General features: G+C 48.9%; 1 protein-coding gene across 4 annotated transcripts in view; it reads left to right on the top strand.

Annotated features, from left to right (window-relative positions):
- The first annotated feature begins 1,635 nt into the window (after nucleotides 1–1,635).
- pcdh17 (protocadherin 17) overlaps nucleotides 1,636–16,851 on the top strand; it is a 188,039-nt gene continuing 172,823 nt past the window's right edge. For 2 of the 4 annotated variants that reach the window (XM_038817903.1, XM_038817902.1), the window contains exon 1: nucleotides 1,636–5,331. In XM_038817903.1, the coding sequence (XP_038673831.1) occupies nucleotides 2,740–5,331 (2,592 nt within the window). In that variant the 5' untranslated portion in view covers nucleotides 1,636–2,739. The remainder of the gene's footprint in view (nucleotides 5,332–16,851) is intronic. The other 2 variants (XM_038817901.1, XM_038817900.1) reach the window with 2 other exon arrangements.

The following is a 16,851-nucleotide window of genomic DNA, read 5'->3' as shown; positions in this document are numbered from 1 at the left end:
TGCTGAGATGTTCCAGCATTTTCTGTTTTTTGCTACACTCATAGCCTATCAAGATGTATCAGAAACGTTACCTCAACATTTCATCAATCTCTCACAGCCATCGGTTATTTCGACGTAATACTCGCAAGCTATTATATGCAGTGAAATAAAAAGCAATATCTCAGCAGTTCAAATTACATGGTACTATAGTCCTTCTGCTCAGAATACTGTGCGATTTAATCATAGGAGATACGCCGCTCTTCATTGTATCTGTCAGTGACGAAGGGATAAGCTGTTACCACAAGTGGAATCAAATCGCTGTCTCGAAGTGAGCCTGTCATAGGGACCGCTCCACTCGCGGCTGCCTTGTAGGTTTGTCGGTGAACAATTTCGAATCCAGCCTATCCCCAAGTTCAAATCTTCCAAATGCTTCGTGGCAATGCCTTGTTTAAAAAAGACGCTACGGATCTTTCCAAGTTAATTCGTGCTACACAGGGCTGTGCAATCGTCTGTAAAAAAAAAAGCCATCATATACAAAGCAAACCCCCATCCTTGCGCTGTTCGATGATCACCAGCCGTATTTCAGGCAACACCTGAACGGGCTGACAAAACTCGCAACTTTTGGCTGAGTTTTAACATCGGAATTGCAGAATATGAACTGGAAGCACGCTATTTTGGTTTCTTTTTGATGCGCTATATATTCTACAATTTTGTCTGGAGGGAAATGTATGATATGTGTTAACCGTCTGTTCCGGTGAAACTCGTGATCGCGAATTCAATGTGAAAATGCTGCTGTGAAGGTCCAGCGCTCACTGCCCAGCTTCTCACATGCATGCTGTCAAAACCTTTCAGCAATTTAGCCTGGTGTGCTTGGGTGGAATTGCGAGCATTTCCTGTTGTTGACACTCGGCTCCCCGATATTGACACTCCCACCAGCTAAGCTGCAATTTCACCGCCCCCCCCCCCCCCCCCCCCGCACAACGACAGGGAATGCAAACTTCTGTCTTTGATCACAATGAAGAAATCTGTGCTGCATAACTCACAGCCCCTCTGAAACTGTGTTGAGCGCCAACAGCACGGACCGCTAACAGATGAGACATTTACTTTCGCCAGTACCATCACATCCTCTTCTACCTGTTTGCATCATCCCCTCCCATCAGGATATTGTAAAGTGAATACATTGTGGCAATTTTCTTCCCAATGCCGATCATTTTGTGGGGGGGGGGGGGGGGGGGGAAAGGCGGGGATCACAATTTTTCATCCTAACCTGTATCTAGTCCCCCCCCCCCCCCCCAGTCGTCAGCACTGACGTACACTAAACGCTGTTGTGAGTTCAGATTCATTTCTTCAGCCAATTCTGGTGTCGTTCCTCAACCGCTGCGTTGTCATCCTCCAAAGTACTTTTTTTTGGTCATCGATGTTCTGCTTTCATTTAAAAAAAGAGATCAAATAAAGCTTCTGAAAGGCACTTCTCTTTTTGGAGCCCATTTCGCGCAACTGGAGCCGGATTCATTCATAAAAGATTTGCAGGGTGTAAATTGAAAAAGCACGTGCCCGCGGGCCGAGAGCGAGCACTCGGGGTCGCGCTTTGCAATGCTCGCTCCCAGTCGGAGACCTCCCCCCCACCAGCCCCCTTCCCCACACCCCCACCTTTATCGGTTCCGACTCCCCACCGCCAACCCCTCGCCTCCGACGCCAGAGTTGGCCGCTCCATTGGCCGAGGACGGTTGCTTGGATTGGGCGGTGCCAGAGGACGCGGGCACTCCATTGGCCGGAGAGGCTTGGGTTTCTGTGCAGCCCCTATATGTTTTAACGAAGCTTGCAGGAGGGGAAGGCAGAGAGAGACCTGGAGCGTGTCGGTGAGAGGTTCATGTCCAAAAAGGACACCGAACCGAGGGGGAGTGCGAGCCACACAGAACGAGCAGAGAGAGAGAGAGAGACACACACACCAAAAGCAGAGTGCAACATCTCTGAATGTTAACCACGTCCTGCGCTCCTGCCGCACAGGCTGGACCCAAGACTGTTGCTCATCAGAAGTGGAGAGGATCAACAGGGAAAAGAAGTAACGTGTGTGTGTCACCGAGAGCTTTGGGGGCTGCCGCAGATCGCGAGAGGGAAAGAGAGAGAGAGAGAGAGGGCAGAGATTTGATCCTGTTTGCCTTCACTGAGTGTCACTGAAGGTTTGGCGTGCTGCCTCTCGGATCGTTGGAGGGGAGACTTTCCTCGGGGTGCCAGGCGAAGGCTTTTCGACTGCGGGGAAGAAAAGAAAAAAATAAGAGTCGTTTATTTCCCCCCTTTTCTCTCTCTCTTGCGGTCCGAGTCACAGAAAGCAGCTGCCGCCGCTTATTTTGAGTGAAGATAGGCGCGCACACACACATAGATATTCATCCAGTCGATGTGAGTGTGTGTGTGTGTGTGCAGCATGCAAAATTCTCGGCAGCTGCATCTCGTGAAATTGGAAGGAACACATCGCAAGCCTTGAAACTGGAACATCGCTTGCGCCGCATTTTGCAAAGCTTGGATTTCATTTGGGGTGGTGGAAAAGACAGATATCGCATGTAGTGCAGCGACCCGTGCAACCAGATCTTTTGGGGGTGGTTAAAGGGAAAGGGGGAGAACAGGCTTTCGGCACGATTGCTAATTCCAACCCCCCCCCCCCCCCCCCCCCATATTAAGGATTTATAATGCAAGATGGTGACGAGAGAGACTCCTGTCGTCAAACTCAATCACGATTTGAAATGATGACTGTAAGGTGCATCGATGCTCACACACTGCTGCAGGCTCGTCTGTTTTCCGAGCTGTAAATCAACAGGTTTAACAACCCAGACGCATGCCAAAAAAATAACAAGGAAGAGGAAAGAAAAGAGCAAGTTTTTGGGAATGTACCTGCACATTGTGATTTTTCTCTTACTCTGGACTGGAGCTCTGACCTTGAAGAATTTGAAATACACCATCCTGGAGGAGCAGGGACCCGGGACCGTGATCGGGAACATTGCGAAAGATGCTCGCTTGGCCACCAGTCCCGAGCAGAGGAAGGCTAACTTTCGGGTTTTGGAAAATTCCGCTCCACATTTGTTGGACGTGGACCGGGAGAGCGGCTTACTGTACACCAAGCAGCGCATCGACCGGGAGACGGTGTGCAAAAGGGCTGCCAAGTGTGTCGTCTCGCTGGAGGTGTTCGCCAACGACAAGGAGCTGTGCATGATCAAAGTGGAGATCCTTGACATTAACGACAATGCGCCAAGTTTCTCCACCGAGCAGATCGAGGTCGAGATCCCAGAGAACGCGGCGCCGGGGACGCGCATCCCCCTGACGAGCGCGCACGACCCCGACACCGGCCAGTTCGGCCTGCAGACCTACGAGCTGAGCAGCCCGAACCGGCTCTTCGGCCTGGAGGTGAGGTCCCGGGGCGACGGCACCAAGTTCCCGGAGCTGATCATTCAGAGGCCGCTGGACCGCGAGGAGCAGGCCCGCCACGTGCTGCTGGTGACGGCGCTGGACGGCGGCGAGCCGCCCAAGTCGAGCTCGGTGCAGGTGAAGCTGGAGGTGGTGGACACCAACGACAACAGCCCGTCCTTCGAGGAGGCCAGCCTGACGGTGGAGATCAGCGAGAGCACGGCGCCCGGCACCTTCCTGATCGACGTGAACGCCACGGACCCGGACGAGGGCACCAACGGCGAGGTGGTTTACTCCTTCAGCCCCTACGTGACGGAGAGGATCCGCCAGCTCTTCGCCATCGAGCCGCACTCGGGAGCCATCAGACTGCGCGCCAAAATCGACTACGAGGAGAGCAGCATTTACGACATCGACGTCCAGGCGAAGGACTTGGGGCCCAACTCCATTCCCGCTCACTGCAAAGTCTCGGTGCGAGTCATCGACGTGAACGACAACGCTCCCGCCGTCACCTTCGTGTCGGTTCACCAAGGCTCCATCAGCGAGGCCGCGCCGCCCGGCACCGTCATCGCCCTGGTCAAAGTCACCGACCGCGATTTCGGCCGCAACGGCCAGCTGCAGTGCCGGGTCCTGGGCAACGTGCCCTTCAAACTGGAGGAAAACTACGACAACTACTACACGGTGCTGACCGAGCGGCCCCTGGACCGCGAGCTGAGCGACGAGTACAACCTGACCATCGTGGCCCGCGACAACGGCTCACCGCCCCTCAACGCCACCCGCTCGTTCACGGTGAAGGTGGCGGACGAGAACGACAACCCGCCGCGCTTCACCAAGCCGGTGTACGTGCTACAGGTGCCCGAGAACAACATCCCGGGCGAGTACCTGGGCTCGGTGCTGGCCCACGACCCCGACCTGGGCCAGAACGGCACCGTGTCCTACTCCATCCTGCCGTCCCGGGTGGGCGACGTCTCCATTTACACCTACGTGTCGGTCAACCCGTCCAACGGCGCCATCTACGCGCTGCGCTCCTTCAACTACGAGCAGACTAAGTCCTTCGAGTTCAAAGTGTTGGCCAAGGACTCGGGCACCCCCCACCTGGAGAGTAACTCCACGGTCAGGGTCACCGTGCTGGACGTGAACGACAACGCGCCCGTCATAGTGCTGCCGGTGCTGCAGAACGACACGGCCGAGATCCACGTGCCCCGGAACGCCGGCCTGGGCTACATCGTGGCCACCGTGCGGGCCGTGGACAGCGACTACGGCGACAGCGGCCGCCTCTCCTACGAGATCGCCGAGGGCAATGAGCAGCACCTCTTCGACATGGACCCGAGCAGCGGCGAGATCCGCACGGCCCAGCCTTTCTGGGAGGATGTGTCCCCCAGCGCCGAGCTGGTGGTCAGGGTGTCCGACCACGGCAAGCCGTCCCTGTCGGCCGTGGCCCGCCTGGTCATCGTGGCCTACCTGGGGGTAGCCCCCAAGGACGAGCACCGGGTCAACCAGGAGCAGCGGCACTGGGACATGTCGCTGCCCCTCATCGTCACCCTCAGCTCCATCTCGGTCATCCTGCTGACCTCCATGGTCACCATCGCCGTCAAATGCAGGAGGGAAAATAAGGAGATCAGGACCTACAACTGCAGGATCGCCGAGTACTCGCACCCCCACCTGGGCAAGAGCAGCAAGAAGAAGAAGATCAACAAGAACGACATCATGTTGGTCCAGAGTGAAGTGGAGGAGAGAGATGTCATGAACGTGGTGAGCAGTCCCTCCCTGGCCTCTTCTCCCGTTTATTTCGATTACCAGACGCGCCTGCCGCTGAGCTCCCCCAGGTCAGAAGTCATGTACCTGAAGCCCACCTCCAACAACCTGACCGTCCCCCAGGGCCATGTGGTCTGTCACACTTTCTCCGGACAGGGTTCAAATCCGACCGACGTAACGTCAACAAGAATGTCACTGATTCAGGTAAAATACACACACACATACATACACCATCGTGTCATTAATGATTTCATTGGGTGGGACCTGTTGCTTTCAGAAAGTTATTGACAAATTGTGCCATGCGTCTTTAAGAGTTGGGCACTTAATATCTATGATAAGTCAATATTTCTATAATATAACTTGTTCCCTCGCGTGAAGTGTATTGACTACGTTATTGATCTGCATAGAGATTTATGACTAAAGTCGTATTGTACAGAGCATAAATTGGGATCCTTGAGTATTGGGCTAGGGATCAGAAGATCCCCAGAAAATCTTCGCCAAAATATGGCATTTTACCCTGTAAAACCATTTTATATTGTTTCCGTGTTTTCTGAATACAACCAGTTATGTCTGTTTTATTGATGCTTAAAAAAAAACACATTTCCACAAGCCAGTTTGAAATTGAACAGACTTTGGATTTATTGTCTGGCTTTGAATCACATTGATTTTCAGAGGAAATGTATCTGTAGATGTAACAGTTTATAGATCGACAGAAGACGTCATGGTTTCATTGATAGAGTGCAAGGTAACAATACATAATGATAGATGTACATATTGTAAAAGTACTTACTAAAATTTTGTCCATTCTTAATGGAGTTAACTTTATTCACATTTAAAGAGGTGATATTTGCTTCTACTACAGGAAGAGGTTTTATTTGCAACACACAAATTTGCCTTTAAAACAATTAAACCATTGTCACTGGTGAGGAAATATTTTCAATTATCACAAAATAATATTCACAATTGGCAAGGGAAGAAAAAAGACAATTTTAAATATGGGGAAAATATTTATATAAATGATGTGACATTTTTGATGTTTTATTGCATTTTGATTAATTTTATTTTATTCATTTATAAATATTTATAGAAAAAAACATTGATTCAAGATGTATCTAACTGGTTGAAGGAAATGTTTACGGCATTGTTAACTGAAAGTACGACAAATAAATGAGAGCAACCTTAATAATCCGTGTTCCGATATTTATCATGGCATATTTTTGTGACAATAAGCACATGCATATATATTAAATATTTTTGTTAGTGATTTATTAATGTATCTAGTTCATGTGGGGAGAGAAATTTCAATAGCTACCTGTAGGACGTAACATTTAAAAGCACTTTTTTATTGTTACTCCTTGGGACAGGATATTACTAACAAGGGGGTGTTGCCCGTGTAATTTGCCCTGGTAGGGTGGTGGTACTAATACATTATGCCATTTTAAAAGACAGTTAAGAGTCAGTCTTATTGGTTTAGAACTGGAGTCACATTCATGCCAGGTCGGATAGGCGCAACTGCTTTCCTTCCTTAAATAGTTGGGGTTTTGCAACAATCCAGTGGCTTTGTTGTCCCTATTTACTGATAGCTTGGTTAAATTAATTTCAAAGAGGTTGCATTTGTCAACTGACAATAGAAATATGGCTACAAATAGATTTTTTTTTATTAAAGATGAAAGATACAGGCATGGAAATGTGGTTCTTGAGGGCAAATGTCTTTTTGGAAATACAAACTGATTAAATCTGATGCTACTTTAATCTGTTGAAATATTTCTATTTGATGCAATATGAATTATTGGAAGTAAGAATAAGCCATTGATGTTAATAGTTAATGGATCAAGTTTCCAATGTAATCTCAAAATGTCTTGTTTATTGTTGCACAGTAAGTCTCTGATATTTTTCTCCAGGTGCACGGAGAAAATAGTCATGAAATACCCTATTACTACCACATGCCAACAAGTTATTCCAGCCACTCTGCAATATTTAAAAGATAAGAGTTGCTAGTAGCACAAATCATTATTGCATGAATAAATTCACATTTAAGTTAATAGCTTTTGGATTCACTTGTGGGACCTTGATGATACATTGAACTTATACTTTCACCTACCGTTGTAATTGAATTGGAATGTTTTAAAAAGTTTATGGGCAGGGTTCTCTCATTTTACGACGGGGTGAACGGGCTGCTGCCAGGAGTAATTCTGGCCCCTACAGGGGGCCAGTACGGCGCTGGAGTGGTTCACACAGTGGTGCCAACGCGCGCATGTGCGGTGGCCTCCTTCATCGCGCCAGCCCCGATGCAACATGGCGCAGGAGTACAGGGGCCGGCGCGTAGGAAAAGAGCCCGGGGGACAGAGAGGCCGGCCTGCCGATCGGTGGGCCCCGATTGCGGGCCAGGCCGCATCGGAGGGTACCTCCCTCCCACAGGCCGCCACCCGACCATTGTACCAGAGGTCCCGCCGGCTGCGGGCAGGTGTAGACGGCGCCGGCGGGACTCGTTTTTTTTCCACGGCCATCCGGCCGGAGAATCGGCGGGCCGGCAGCGTAGAGCGACCGCCGCAGCGCCAATGGTGCCGATTCTCCGCTCTGCGGAAAATCGCGTGCCGGCGTCAGGGCGGCGTGGCCCAGTCACGGGGATTCTCTGGCCCACCCAGGGCTGGGAGAATCCTGCCTATGTCTCCCGATTAAAATTAATTTGTTATTTCTGGCTTGATGCATAAAACCTTTTCAATAATAAGATGAGGAATGAAAGTGGCATTATATATAGGCATATCTTGCATTTATATAGTGTGCACTCCCCTCAGGATGTATCAAAGCACTTTAGAGCCAGTAAAGTCTTTTTGAAAAGTAGTCCCATTTGGAATGGAGGGGAAGCAGCAGCCAATTTCCACAGAACCAGAGTCCCACAAGTAGCAATGAGAAAATGACGAGATATGCAGAAGAATCAGCTAATTAAAGAAGTTAATAAATACAGTGACTGTTTTACAAATAATCATTACTTAAAAACCACATATTCATTCAAATAGATGGTGAATATTGCCACAAGCATTTGAGTTTACAATTAATGACTGAGGTTACAGACAGTTAGTAAATATGGCAGCTCGTGGGACTGTTGCATTGTCAGTAGCTGGTTGTTGCAATTTAAAATGATGAAAAGTGACTTCCATCCACATTTATAAAATTCTTATTTCTTTTCATTGCTTCCCCATAAGCCCATGGTTGTACAAAGTACAATTCTGCCAAATCAACATCATGTTTCTGCAGTATATTCAATATACCCACGGGTAACTGCCATGGGACTCTTGTCAGGATTCATTGGACTATTTTCAATATTGGTTTGGTTATGGAGGCAGCAGAATGACCTAATGATATATTTTTGTAACTTCTACAAGATTTAATGAGCATACACACAGATCTTCTGTTATAGACAAATTCAGTTCAACGTAGCACCAGATAAGGAAAGCATGGGCACATGATCTCCTTCGTCAAAAAACAAGCTGAGGGTAAAACTGTTACTTTCCTCTTGTGGAAGGTGTGTAATTGACAAAACTGCACACATGGGCAGGAGAACACCATTAATACAATAAAAGTCATGCGTATCAAAAATGGATGCCGAGAAAATCAGATAAATCAAGTACAGCAGTTGTTTGCCAAGCCTTTCATATTACAGTGTAAAATATTATAGGTGAGGTACAGAAAGTTATATTTAAGTTTCAAATAAAACTTCAGTACTTGAAAACTGTTAAATACTGTTGTGAGCAAAGTAGCATTTATTTGTGGTGCATTTACTATTTTTGATAGCAAATTGCAATAGAACATAGAACAGTACAGCACAGAACAGGCCCTTCGGCCCTCGATGTTGTGCCGAGCAATGATCACCCCACTTAAACCCACATAACCCGTATACCCGTAACCCAACAATCCCCCCATTAACCTTACACTACGGGCAATTTAGCATGGCCAATCCACCTAACCTGCACATCTTTGGACTGTGGGAGGAAACCGGAGCACCCGGAGGAAACCCACGCACACACGGGGAGGACGTGCAGACTCCACACAGACAGTGACCCAGCCGGGAAGAATTTGTGCCTTTTTACATTATTCAATTTGCAGATATTAAAATCATGTGATTTGAATATAGACTGCAAATCCTCTCACCGTACAATTATGTATAATGTAACATTGCCATGTAACATCTGTGCCATGATGATTTTTGACGCCCCATAAACATCAATATTAAAATAATAATTAATCAAAAGGATTCAATTGCTTTCAACTAATCTTTACATAGGATTCCATAATTAGCTGAAGAGTGCAGTTATATTGCCATGTAGGCATTGACACATAGCATTTTCTTTGTGCAAAAATCAAATGTGGTCATGTTAATTCAGAAATCTAATCCCAGTGCAGTAGAGTGAAGCAGTGTGAAACCCTGTCCTCACTGTCAATTGCTTTCACTCAAGTCACTGCGAACTGCCACAGTCAGTATGAGACCTCCTCTCAGTGATCTACTCCCAAGTCAGTATAAGGCACTATCAATTCAGAATAAGGCCTCCTCAAGTCAGGTTGAGACACTGACTCAAAGTCAGTTTGAGACCTCACAATGGGAGACCCACCCCAGTCAGTGAGACACGTTTACTCAACTTGAAACCTCCCATCAATCAGTGATCTTAGAGTCACTATGAGAACCTCCCCCCCCTCACGAGTATGAGATCATGTTGTCCATGTGAGACCCCCAGTTAGTAGGAAATATCCCAGTCATTGTGAGTCCCCAATCAGAGTGAGATCTCGGTCAGGATTCACTGTTCATTGACGGCAGAATCATGAAACGCGATTGGGTGGAGAATCACGCGTCGGCTGAAAATTGATGTCAGCGACTGGCTCTCAACGGAATGCCATGCTCCAGTGCCTCGACAGTGGTGTGAATGCATTCCATGCTGTATGCAAATTGTACAGTATAAAGCCGTTGGCATATAAGTAACAGGCCGGAGCCCAGCATTCTCCAGGCAGCCCGCAATGCGCTGCCTCCGCCAGGTGGAATTACTGATGGAGAGGTTCACTTGTGGCATTGAAAATCAGGAACTGGGTGCTGTGGTTGCTGAGGGAGAGAGACGGGGTACGAACAGTGTTCAACATTGCTATAGTACGCTGACAGTTGTGCCTCTGGTCGGGGGTCTTCTGCCAGGGCTGGGGGGAGTAACAGGGTGCGCCCGGAGGTGGCCTGTGGGTTCGGAGTGGGCGGGCATGCACCACTATTGCAAGGCTCACGCCATTGACGGCCCATCGTGAACTTAATGCCACAGGTTATATGGGTGCCTCCCCAGGCCAACCCCCCTAGATACCCTCTTGCCCTAGTCAACACATTGATGGCATAGGCGTGCACCAGTTCAACCAATGCGATCTTCTTGGCTGGATGAGTGTGTGTAGGGAGTGGAGTGCTTATATGCAGCTCCTGCTTGTCAGGCTCTCCAGTGCCGATCCTGACCCCATCGTAACACTCGCTGCAATGCATTGGAATTGCACTGGTTCCATGTGGCGCCGGTGCTAGCCCAGTAACATGTCCTGAATTGCTCCGGGGCTGGCGTCACTTTCGGGGCCGTAGAACACTTGCGATTCAGTCCCGGCGTTAGCACTTAGTCTCTCAAATGGAGAACTCCGCCCTCACATTTAGTGTACAGCCCTCTAATCAATGACAAACCTGCCAGTCAGAGTGACATCCCCAGTGAGTATGAAATATACTATCGAGTCAGTGTCAGATCCCTATAAGTGAGCAACTCCCTGTTAAATGTGAGAACCCCTCTCCCTCCCCCTGTAAGTGTGAGACTCCCCCAAATGAGAGATTTCCCAATCAAGATGGAATCCCCACATCAGTATGAGACGTCCATTAGTGAAAGATCCCTGTCAGTGAGGAACCCTATCCCCCAGTCAGCGTGATGTGTTCCAGTCCTCACTCAGCAGGAGACCTCCATGGCCCCAGGAAATGTGAAATGTCCCCCTTGAGATGAAATCCCTCCAAGATTGTGATATCACCCTCATTCCAAAATAGCATACGACCTCCTCTGCAGTCAGTGAGAAACCCCCCCGCACCTCACCTTTCTCCCACACCAAGAAGTTAGAACCCACCCTGGACAGTGCCAGCCCTCTCCCCAGCCGTGGTGTGATCTTTCAGCCAGTGGCAGTATGATGAGCCGCCCACGGACCCCCTCAAGAGTGTGCGCCCCTCTCCCAAGTGAGGTTGAGACATCTCACAAGGGCATGTGAGATTCTCCCCCCCACAATGTCATGAGCCTCAGGGAGACATTCCAATACCGTGCCCCCCATCTTCCAATCCCCATCTCCGCCAAGATTCTCAATGGCCATGACCCCCATCTGATTCTCCCCTCAGCTGCACATCTATTACTGTCTAGTATTAACACAATGAGAATTTGATCTGGTAACAACAGCGAATCTATTTCCTGTAGTGTGAATCAGGAAGAATATTTACATGCAGAGTGGGAAAAATCAGAAACTCTCACCCCAAAAAGGCTGTGGATACTGGATCAGTTGGAGCTTTCAAGGCTGAGGGTGATTGATTTCTATTAGATAAGGGTATCAAGGGATTTGGAACAAAAACAGGTAAATGGAGTTAGGTTCGGATCAGCCATGATCAACTGAACTGCGGAGGAGGTTTGAGAAGCTGAAAAGGCAGCACGGTGGCGTAGTGGGTTAGCACTGCAGCCTCACGGCACAGAGGTCCCAGGTTCGATCCCGGCTCTGGGTCGCTGTCCGTATTTGCGTGGGTTTCGCCCCCACAACCCAAAAATGTGCAAGCTAGGCGGATTGGCCACGCTAAATTGCCCCATAATTGTAAAAAATGAATTGGGTACTCTAAATTTAAAAAAAAAAGAAGCTGAAATGCCTGTTCATGTTCAGAGCTCTGTTCTAACAGGCATAGTGCAGTTTGCAGCCAGGTATGGTCTACATATAACTAGAATTTGCCAGCTAAAATTCACATGCCACATATAATGAAGTTAGACCCCACATGTAATATTTTCTAGCCCTGGATGTTGTCTTGTGCATTTTTGACTTTGTACGCCCACTGTTGCTGGGCTTGCCTCCAATGGTCTAAGTCAGGAGGCGTGGAATTCCCTCCCTATCTCTCTGCTCCTCTCACCTCCTTTGAGGAATTTCTTAAAACCTCTCTCTGCTGTCTGAATGTCGGCTTCTTTGATTTGGTGCCAATTTTTGTCCAATTACGTTTTTGTGAAGTGTCTTGGAACTTTTTTTAACTGCATTAATGGTGCTAAGTAAATACTAGTTGTTGCATTTCAACTTACTGACTGACTTCATCTCATTGAAAACCATGGTGTCCTTTCACAAATAGGTGTACTGAGAAGTGAAGTTACATACACATGCTTGACACACTAACCTGACAGTTCCTTGATTTCAGTTGGAATTTAAATTTTTCTTGTTTCAGGAGCAAACGTTCATGGTCTTAGTATGTGGACTAGTTTGGTAGGATAACACAAAATATCTACGAAGTTCAATCAACTTGTCACTGTTTTCAACAATGCTATCGAACAGCACTTATACAGCAACAGACTGCTAATTGTTGTTTAGTTTGATTCAACCAGGGTCACTCAGCAGCAGATCTCGTTAGCCTTGGCACAAATATGAACAAAGGAGTAAAACTGTGAGGGTGACTGCCCTCTTTTGCCTGAGTGTGGCATCAAAGAGTTCTCTCGAAAATGAAGTCAGTGGGAATCAGGGGAAAACCTTCCACTGGTTGGAGCCCGAGCTAGTGCAAAGGAATATGGTTGTTCTTTCTGGAAACCAATATTTCAGCTCCAGGATATCGCTGCAGGAATTCCTCAGGGTAGTGTCCTCGGCTCAAACATCTTCAGCTGCTTTATCAATGATTGTCTCTTTACCATAAGTTCAGAAGTAGGGATGATCGCTGATGATTGCACAATGATTTGCACCTTAGATGCTGAAGCAGTCTGTGTCCATATGCTGCAAGACCTGGACAACATTCAGACTTGGGATGGTAAATGTCAAGTGAAATTTGCACCAGACAAATGTTAGAGATTGACCAACTTCAACAAGAGAGAATCTAACCATCTCCCCATGACATTCAACAGCACTGAATCCCCCAACATCAAAATTCTGGAGGTTAACATTGGCCAGGATCTTAACTATACTAGCCATATCAATACTGTGGCTACAAGTGTAGGTCAGAGATTGGGAATTCTGCAGTGAGTAACTCAACTCCTGACTTCCCAAACCTGTCTACCATCCATTCTACTCTTGCCTGGATGAGTGCAGTTCCAACACATTCAAGAAGCTCGACAATCCCCCAGGATAAAGCAGTCCACTGAATTGGCACCCCATCCACTACCTTAAACATGTAATCCCATCCCCAAACCAAGCCCCCAGCATTTTCATGCCGGGGGGGAGGGGCTGATCAAGATTTGGACATGCATGTTTCAAGAAGACATCTATCAATATAAAACTACTGCTGCCTTCATTCAGGTCTGCTTTTTGTCAGCTGGGAGTGGGAAATATGACACATCCAATGCAGACCAGTTAGGTGCAGGTCTGAACTTTGGAGAGATGCTTTCAGAGAGGGAGATTTACCTCTGGTAAATGTAGAAAAGTTGCTGCAAAAGGCACAGAAGTAGCAAAACAGTAATTTGCAACTGTCTTGCTTTAACCCATGGAAATCGGGGAGTGTAACCTGCACTTGGCAGGGCAAAATCTTTTCCTTCTACTGACTCGTACATCCAGGTTGCAGGAAGGAGAGAGCGCTCCCGAAGAAACAACAGGGTTATAGTGCCTTTACACAATGGTGCCGTAGAGGAAAGTGAATAGGACCAGAGGGAGAACACCAGGGCACAATGTAGATGCAGCACTGTGTGCATCTTGGAGGAGGAGAGGAACGACGACCAGGTTTTATCCTGTGAGAAGGGTGTACTGACTTTCGACCTCATACCTCAGAAAAAAATGTTGAAGGTGACGTTAAGCCGGGAACTTGTCACTGACATGTGTAACATGGTACAGCAAAATCTTCAACCAGTCTGTTGATCCACGTGCCCTGACAGTGACTGTAAATATCACTGTGACTCTCAATTTTTATGCACCAGACTCTTTCCAGTGCTCAGCAGGAAACGTATCTGGATTCTCTCAGTCTGCCACATACAGCTGCATCAAAGCCTGAATGGATGCGCTGTTTGCCCATGTACACAAGTATTTTAATTTTGTTGCTTTGACAAAGCAAAGCTTTGACAAGAATCATCCGGACTCAAAATGTTAGATCCCTTCTCTCTCCACAGATGCTGTGAGACCTGTTGAGATTGTCCAGTATTTTCTGCTTTTGTTTCAAATTCCAGCATCCGCAGTAGTTTGCTTTCGTATTAATTTATCCATTGATAGGGCAGCACGGTGGCCTAGTGGTTAGCACAACCGCCTCACGGCGCTGAGGTCCCAGGTTCGATCCCGGCTCTGGGTCACTGTCCGTGTGGAGTTTGCACATTCTCCCCGTGTCTGCGTGGGTTTCGCCCCCACAACCCAAAAATGTGCAGAGTAGGTGGATTGGCCACGCTAAATTGCCCCTTAATTGGAAAAAATAATTGGGTAATCTAAATTTATAAAAAAAAAGAAAAAAAAAAAAAATTTATCCATTGATTTGGTGCCTCAGAAACAGAGTCATTGGGTGGGATTCTCCGTTCCTGATGCTAAGTGTTGATGCCGAGGCAGGATTCATGGGGCGAAATTCTCCGACCCCCAGCAGGGTCGGAGAATCGCCTGGGGCCGCCTAAAATCCCGCCGTGGCAGAGATTCTCCGCCACCCGGGAAGTGGCGGTGGCGGGAATCTCGCCACCCCGATCAGCGAGGCCCCTGCGGTGATTCTCCGGCCCGCATTGGCCGAAGTCCCGCCGCTGGGAGGCCTCTCCCGCCGCCAAGGTTTGAACCACCTCTGTAACGGCGGGATCAGTGGCGGGGGGGGCGGGGGGGGGGGGGGGATCGAACCCCGGGGGTGCCCCCACGGTGGCCAGGCCCGCGATCGGGGCCCCCCACTCAGACTCCGGCCCAGTGCCCTGGGTGCACTGTTTCTCTTCCGCGGCCGCCACGGCCTCCGCCATGGCAGAAGCAGAAGAGAAACCCACATCACGCATGCGCCGACTGGTGAAGCCTTTCGGCCAGCCCCGCTGCCAGGGGCTCCGGTTTTTTGCGCCAGTCTTCTGGTGCCAACCGCTCCGGCGCGGGGCTGGCCCCCAAAGGTGGGGAGAATTCCCCACCTTTGGGGAGGCCCGACCCCTGAGTGGTTGGCGCCACTCCCCTTTGCCGGGACCCTCCGTCACGCCGGGTAGGGGAGAATCCAGCCCATGGACTTTGACGACAGCAATACTAGCGCCACGGGTCCATCATTGACACGCGGGAGGCTGACAAGCTGCAGCCACATATTAGCACTTTATTTCCACACACACGTATCCTAGCCAACCCGTTGCGTTGGAGCGTGTCCACCCCGCTGATGGGTCGGCTGGGGTCAGAGGGTACCTTTGGGGTACTCTGGGGGTGGGGGGGGAACCCATAAGACCTTTGCCTTACGTTCACAGTGGGCAGTCAGCGGCATGCACAGTTGCATGGCTGCCTTGCAGGTTGCGGCAATGATACTCATGCCCATCGAATCAGATCCCACAGCCCACCTCCTGGTCATCCCCCGCTACTTCCTCTGGCCCTGGAAGAAGCTCCCCGGCCAGCAGCACAACTGTCAGCAAACTATGACGATGTTGGACACTTTCCGTACCCCTCTCTCCCCCTCAGCAGCCACACTGCCTATTTTACAATTTTTAAAAGCACTAGTGAACCACGCAGTCGGGAATTCGTCCTAGTGGAGGCAGAGAACACACTGATGCCGCTGTCGAGGCACCAGAGAATTGCGATTTGTCGTGAAACCCGTGCCTGCCACGATTTCGGTGTCACAACCGATTTGCCGCCCAATTGCGCTTCTCAATTCCGGAGTCAGCTGATGGCGAAACCCTCCCATTACATTTGCATAATTAGCAGGCTTCGCTCAGGTGCAGGGGGTGATCAACGGCTCCAATATAGTAATTAGACACCATTGTCAACCCTTCCACTCACCCTTCCACTCATTCAATGTTCAGACAGTTTGTGACCACAGTGAGGTTTTGCTTCAAGTATGTGCAGGGTTTCCAGGTAGCTGACATGACTCCATCATGCAGAGAAATTTCAAATTCCATCATCTTTTTCATCCACATAGACAGATCTGTGGTTGGATTCTGGGGGGGCAAGAGTTAAGGGGGTAGCGAATGACTCTTTCGGTGGCCCAAACTGCATCCAAAGGTAAATACAACAGCAGCTATGTGGTCACATGGAGTAGAATAGAGAAGGCTATTGACATTCACAAATTGTACTTCCAGTGCCTTGACCACGCAGGTGGAGCTCTGCAGTATCTCCCCCCAAAGGGTATCCAGAATTGTAGTAGTGTGATGCACAATGTTGCAAAGCGGAGAACCTGCAACTTGAAGAGAAAAATGCCACGGCCAGAGCTCCAACATCTGAGAAAAAGGATGCTGATGAAGAGGAGGAAGACCTTGCCCATTCTCAGGAATATGATACATAGGAGGATGAGGGGATCGGCAGTGGAAGTGCAGCTGAGAGGCAAGACCACGTAGTCAGGACTGATTCTGTGTGGGCAGCACTCATTGGCAAATGTATCCCAGTCTCCAACAG

The sequence above is a fragment of the Scyliorhinus canicula genome, chromosome 14, assembly GCF_902713615.1.
Source record: "Scyliorhinus canicula chromosome 14, sScyCan1.1, whole genome shotgun sequence".
Taxonomy (NCBI): Eukaryota; Metazoa; Chordata; class Chondrichthyes; order Carcharhiniformes; family Scyliorhinidae; genus Scyliorhinus; species Scyliorhinus canicula.
Note: the sequence above shows the minus strand (reverse complement) of the source record. Positions and strands in the feature narration are given on the sequence as shown.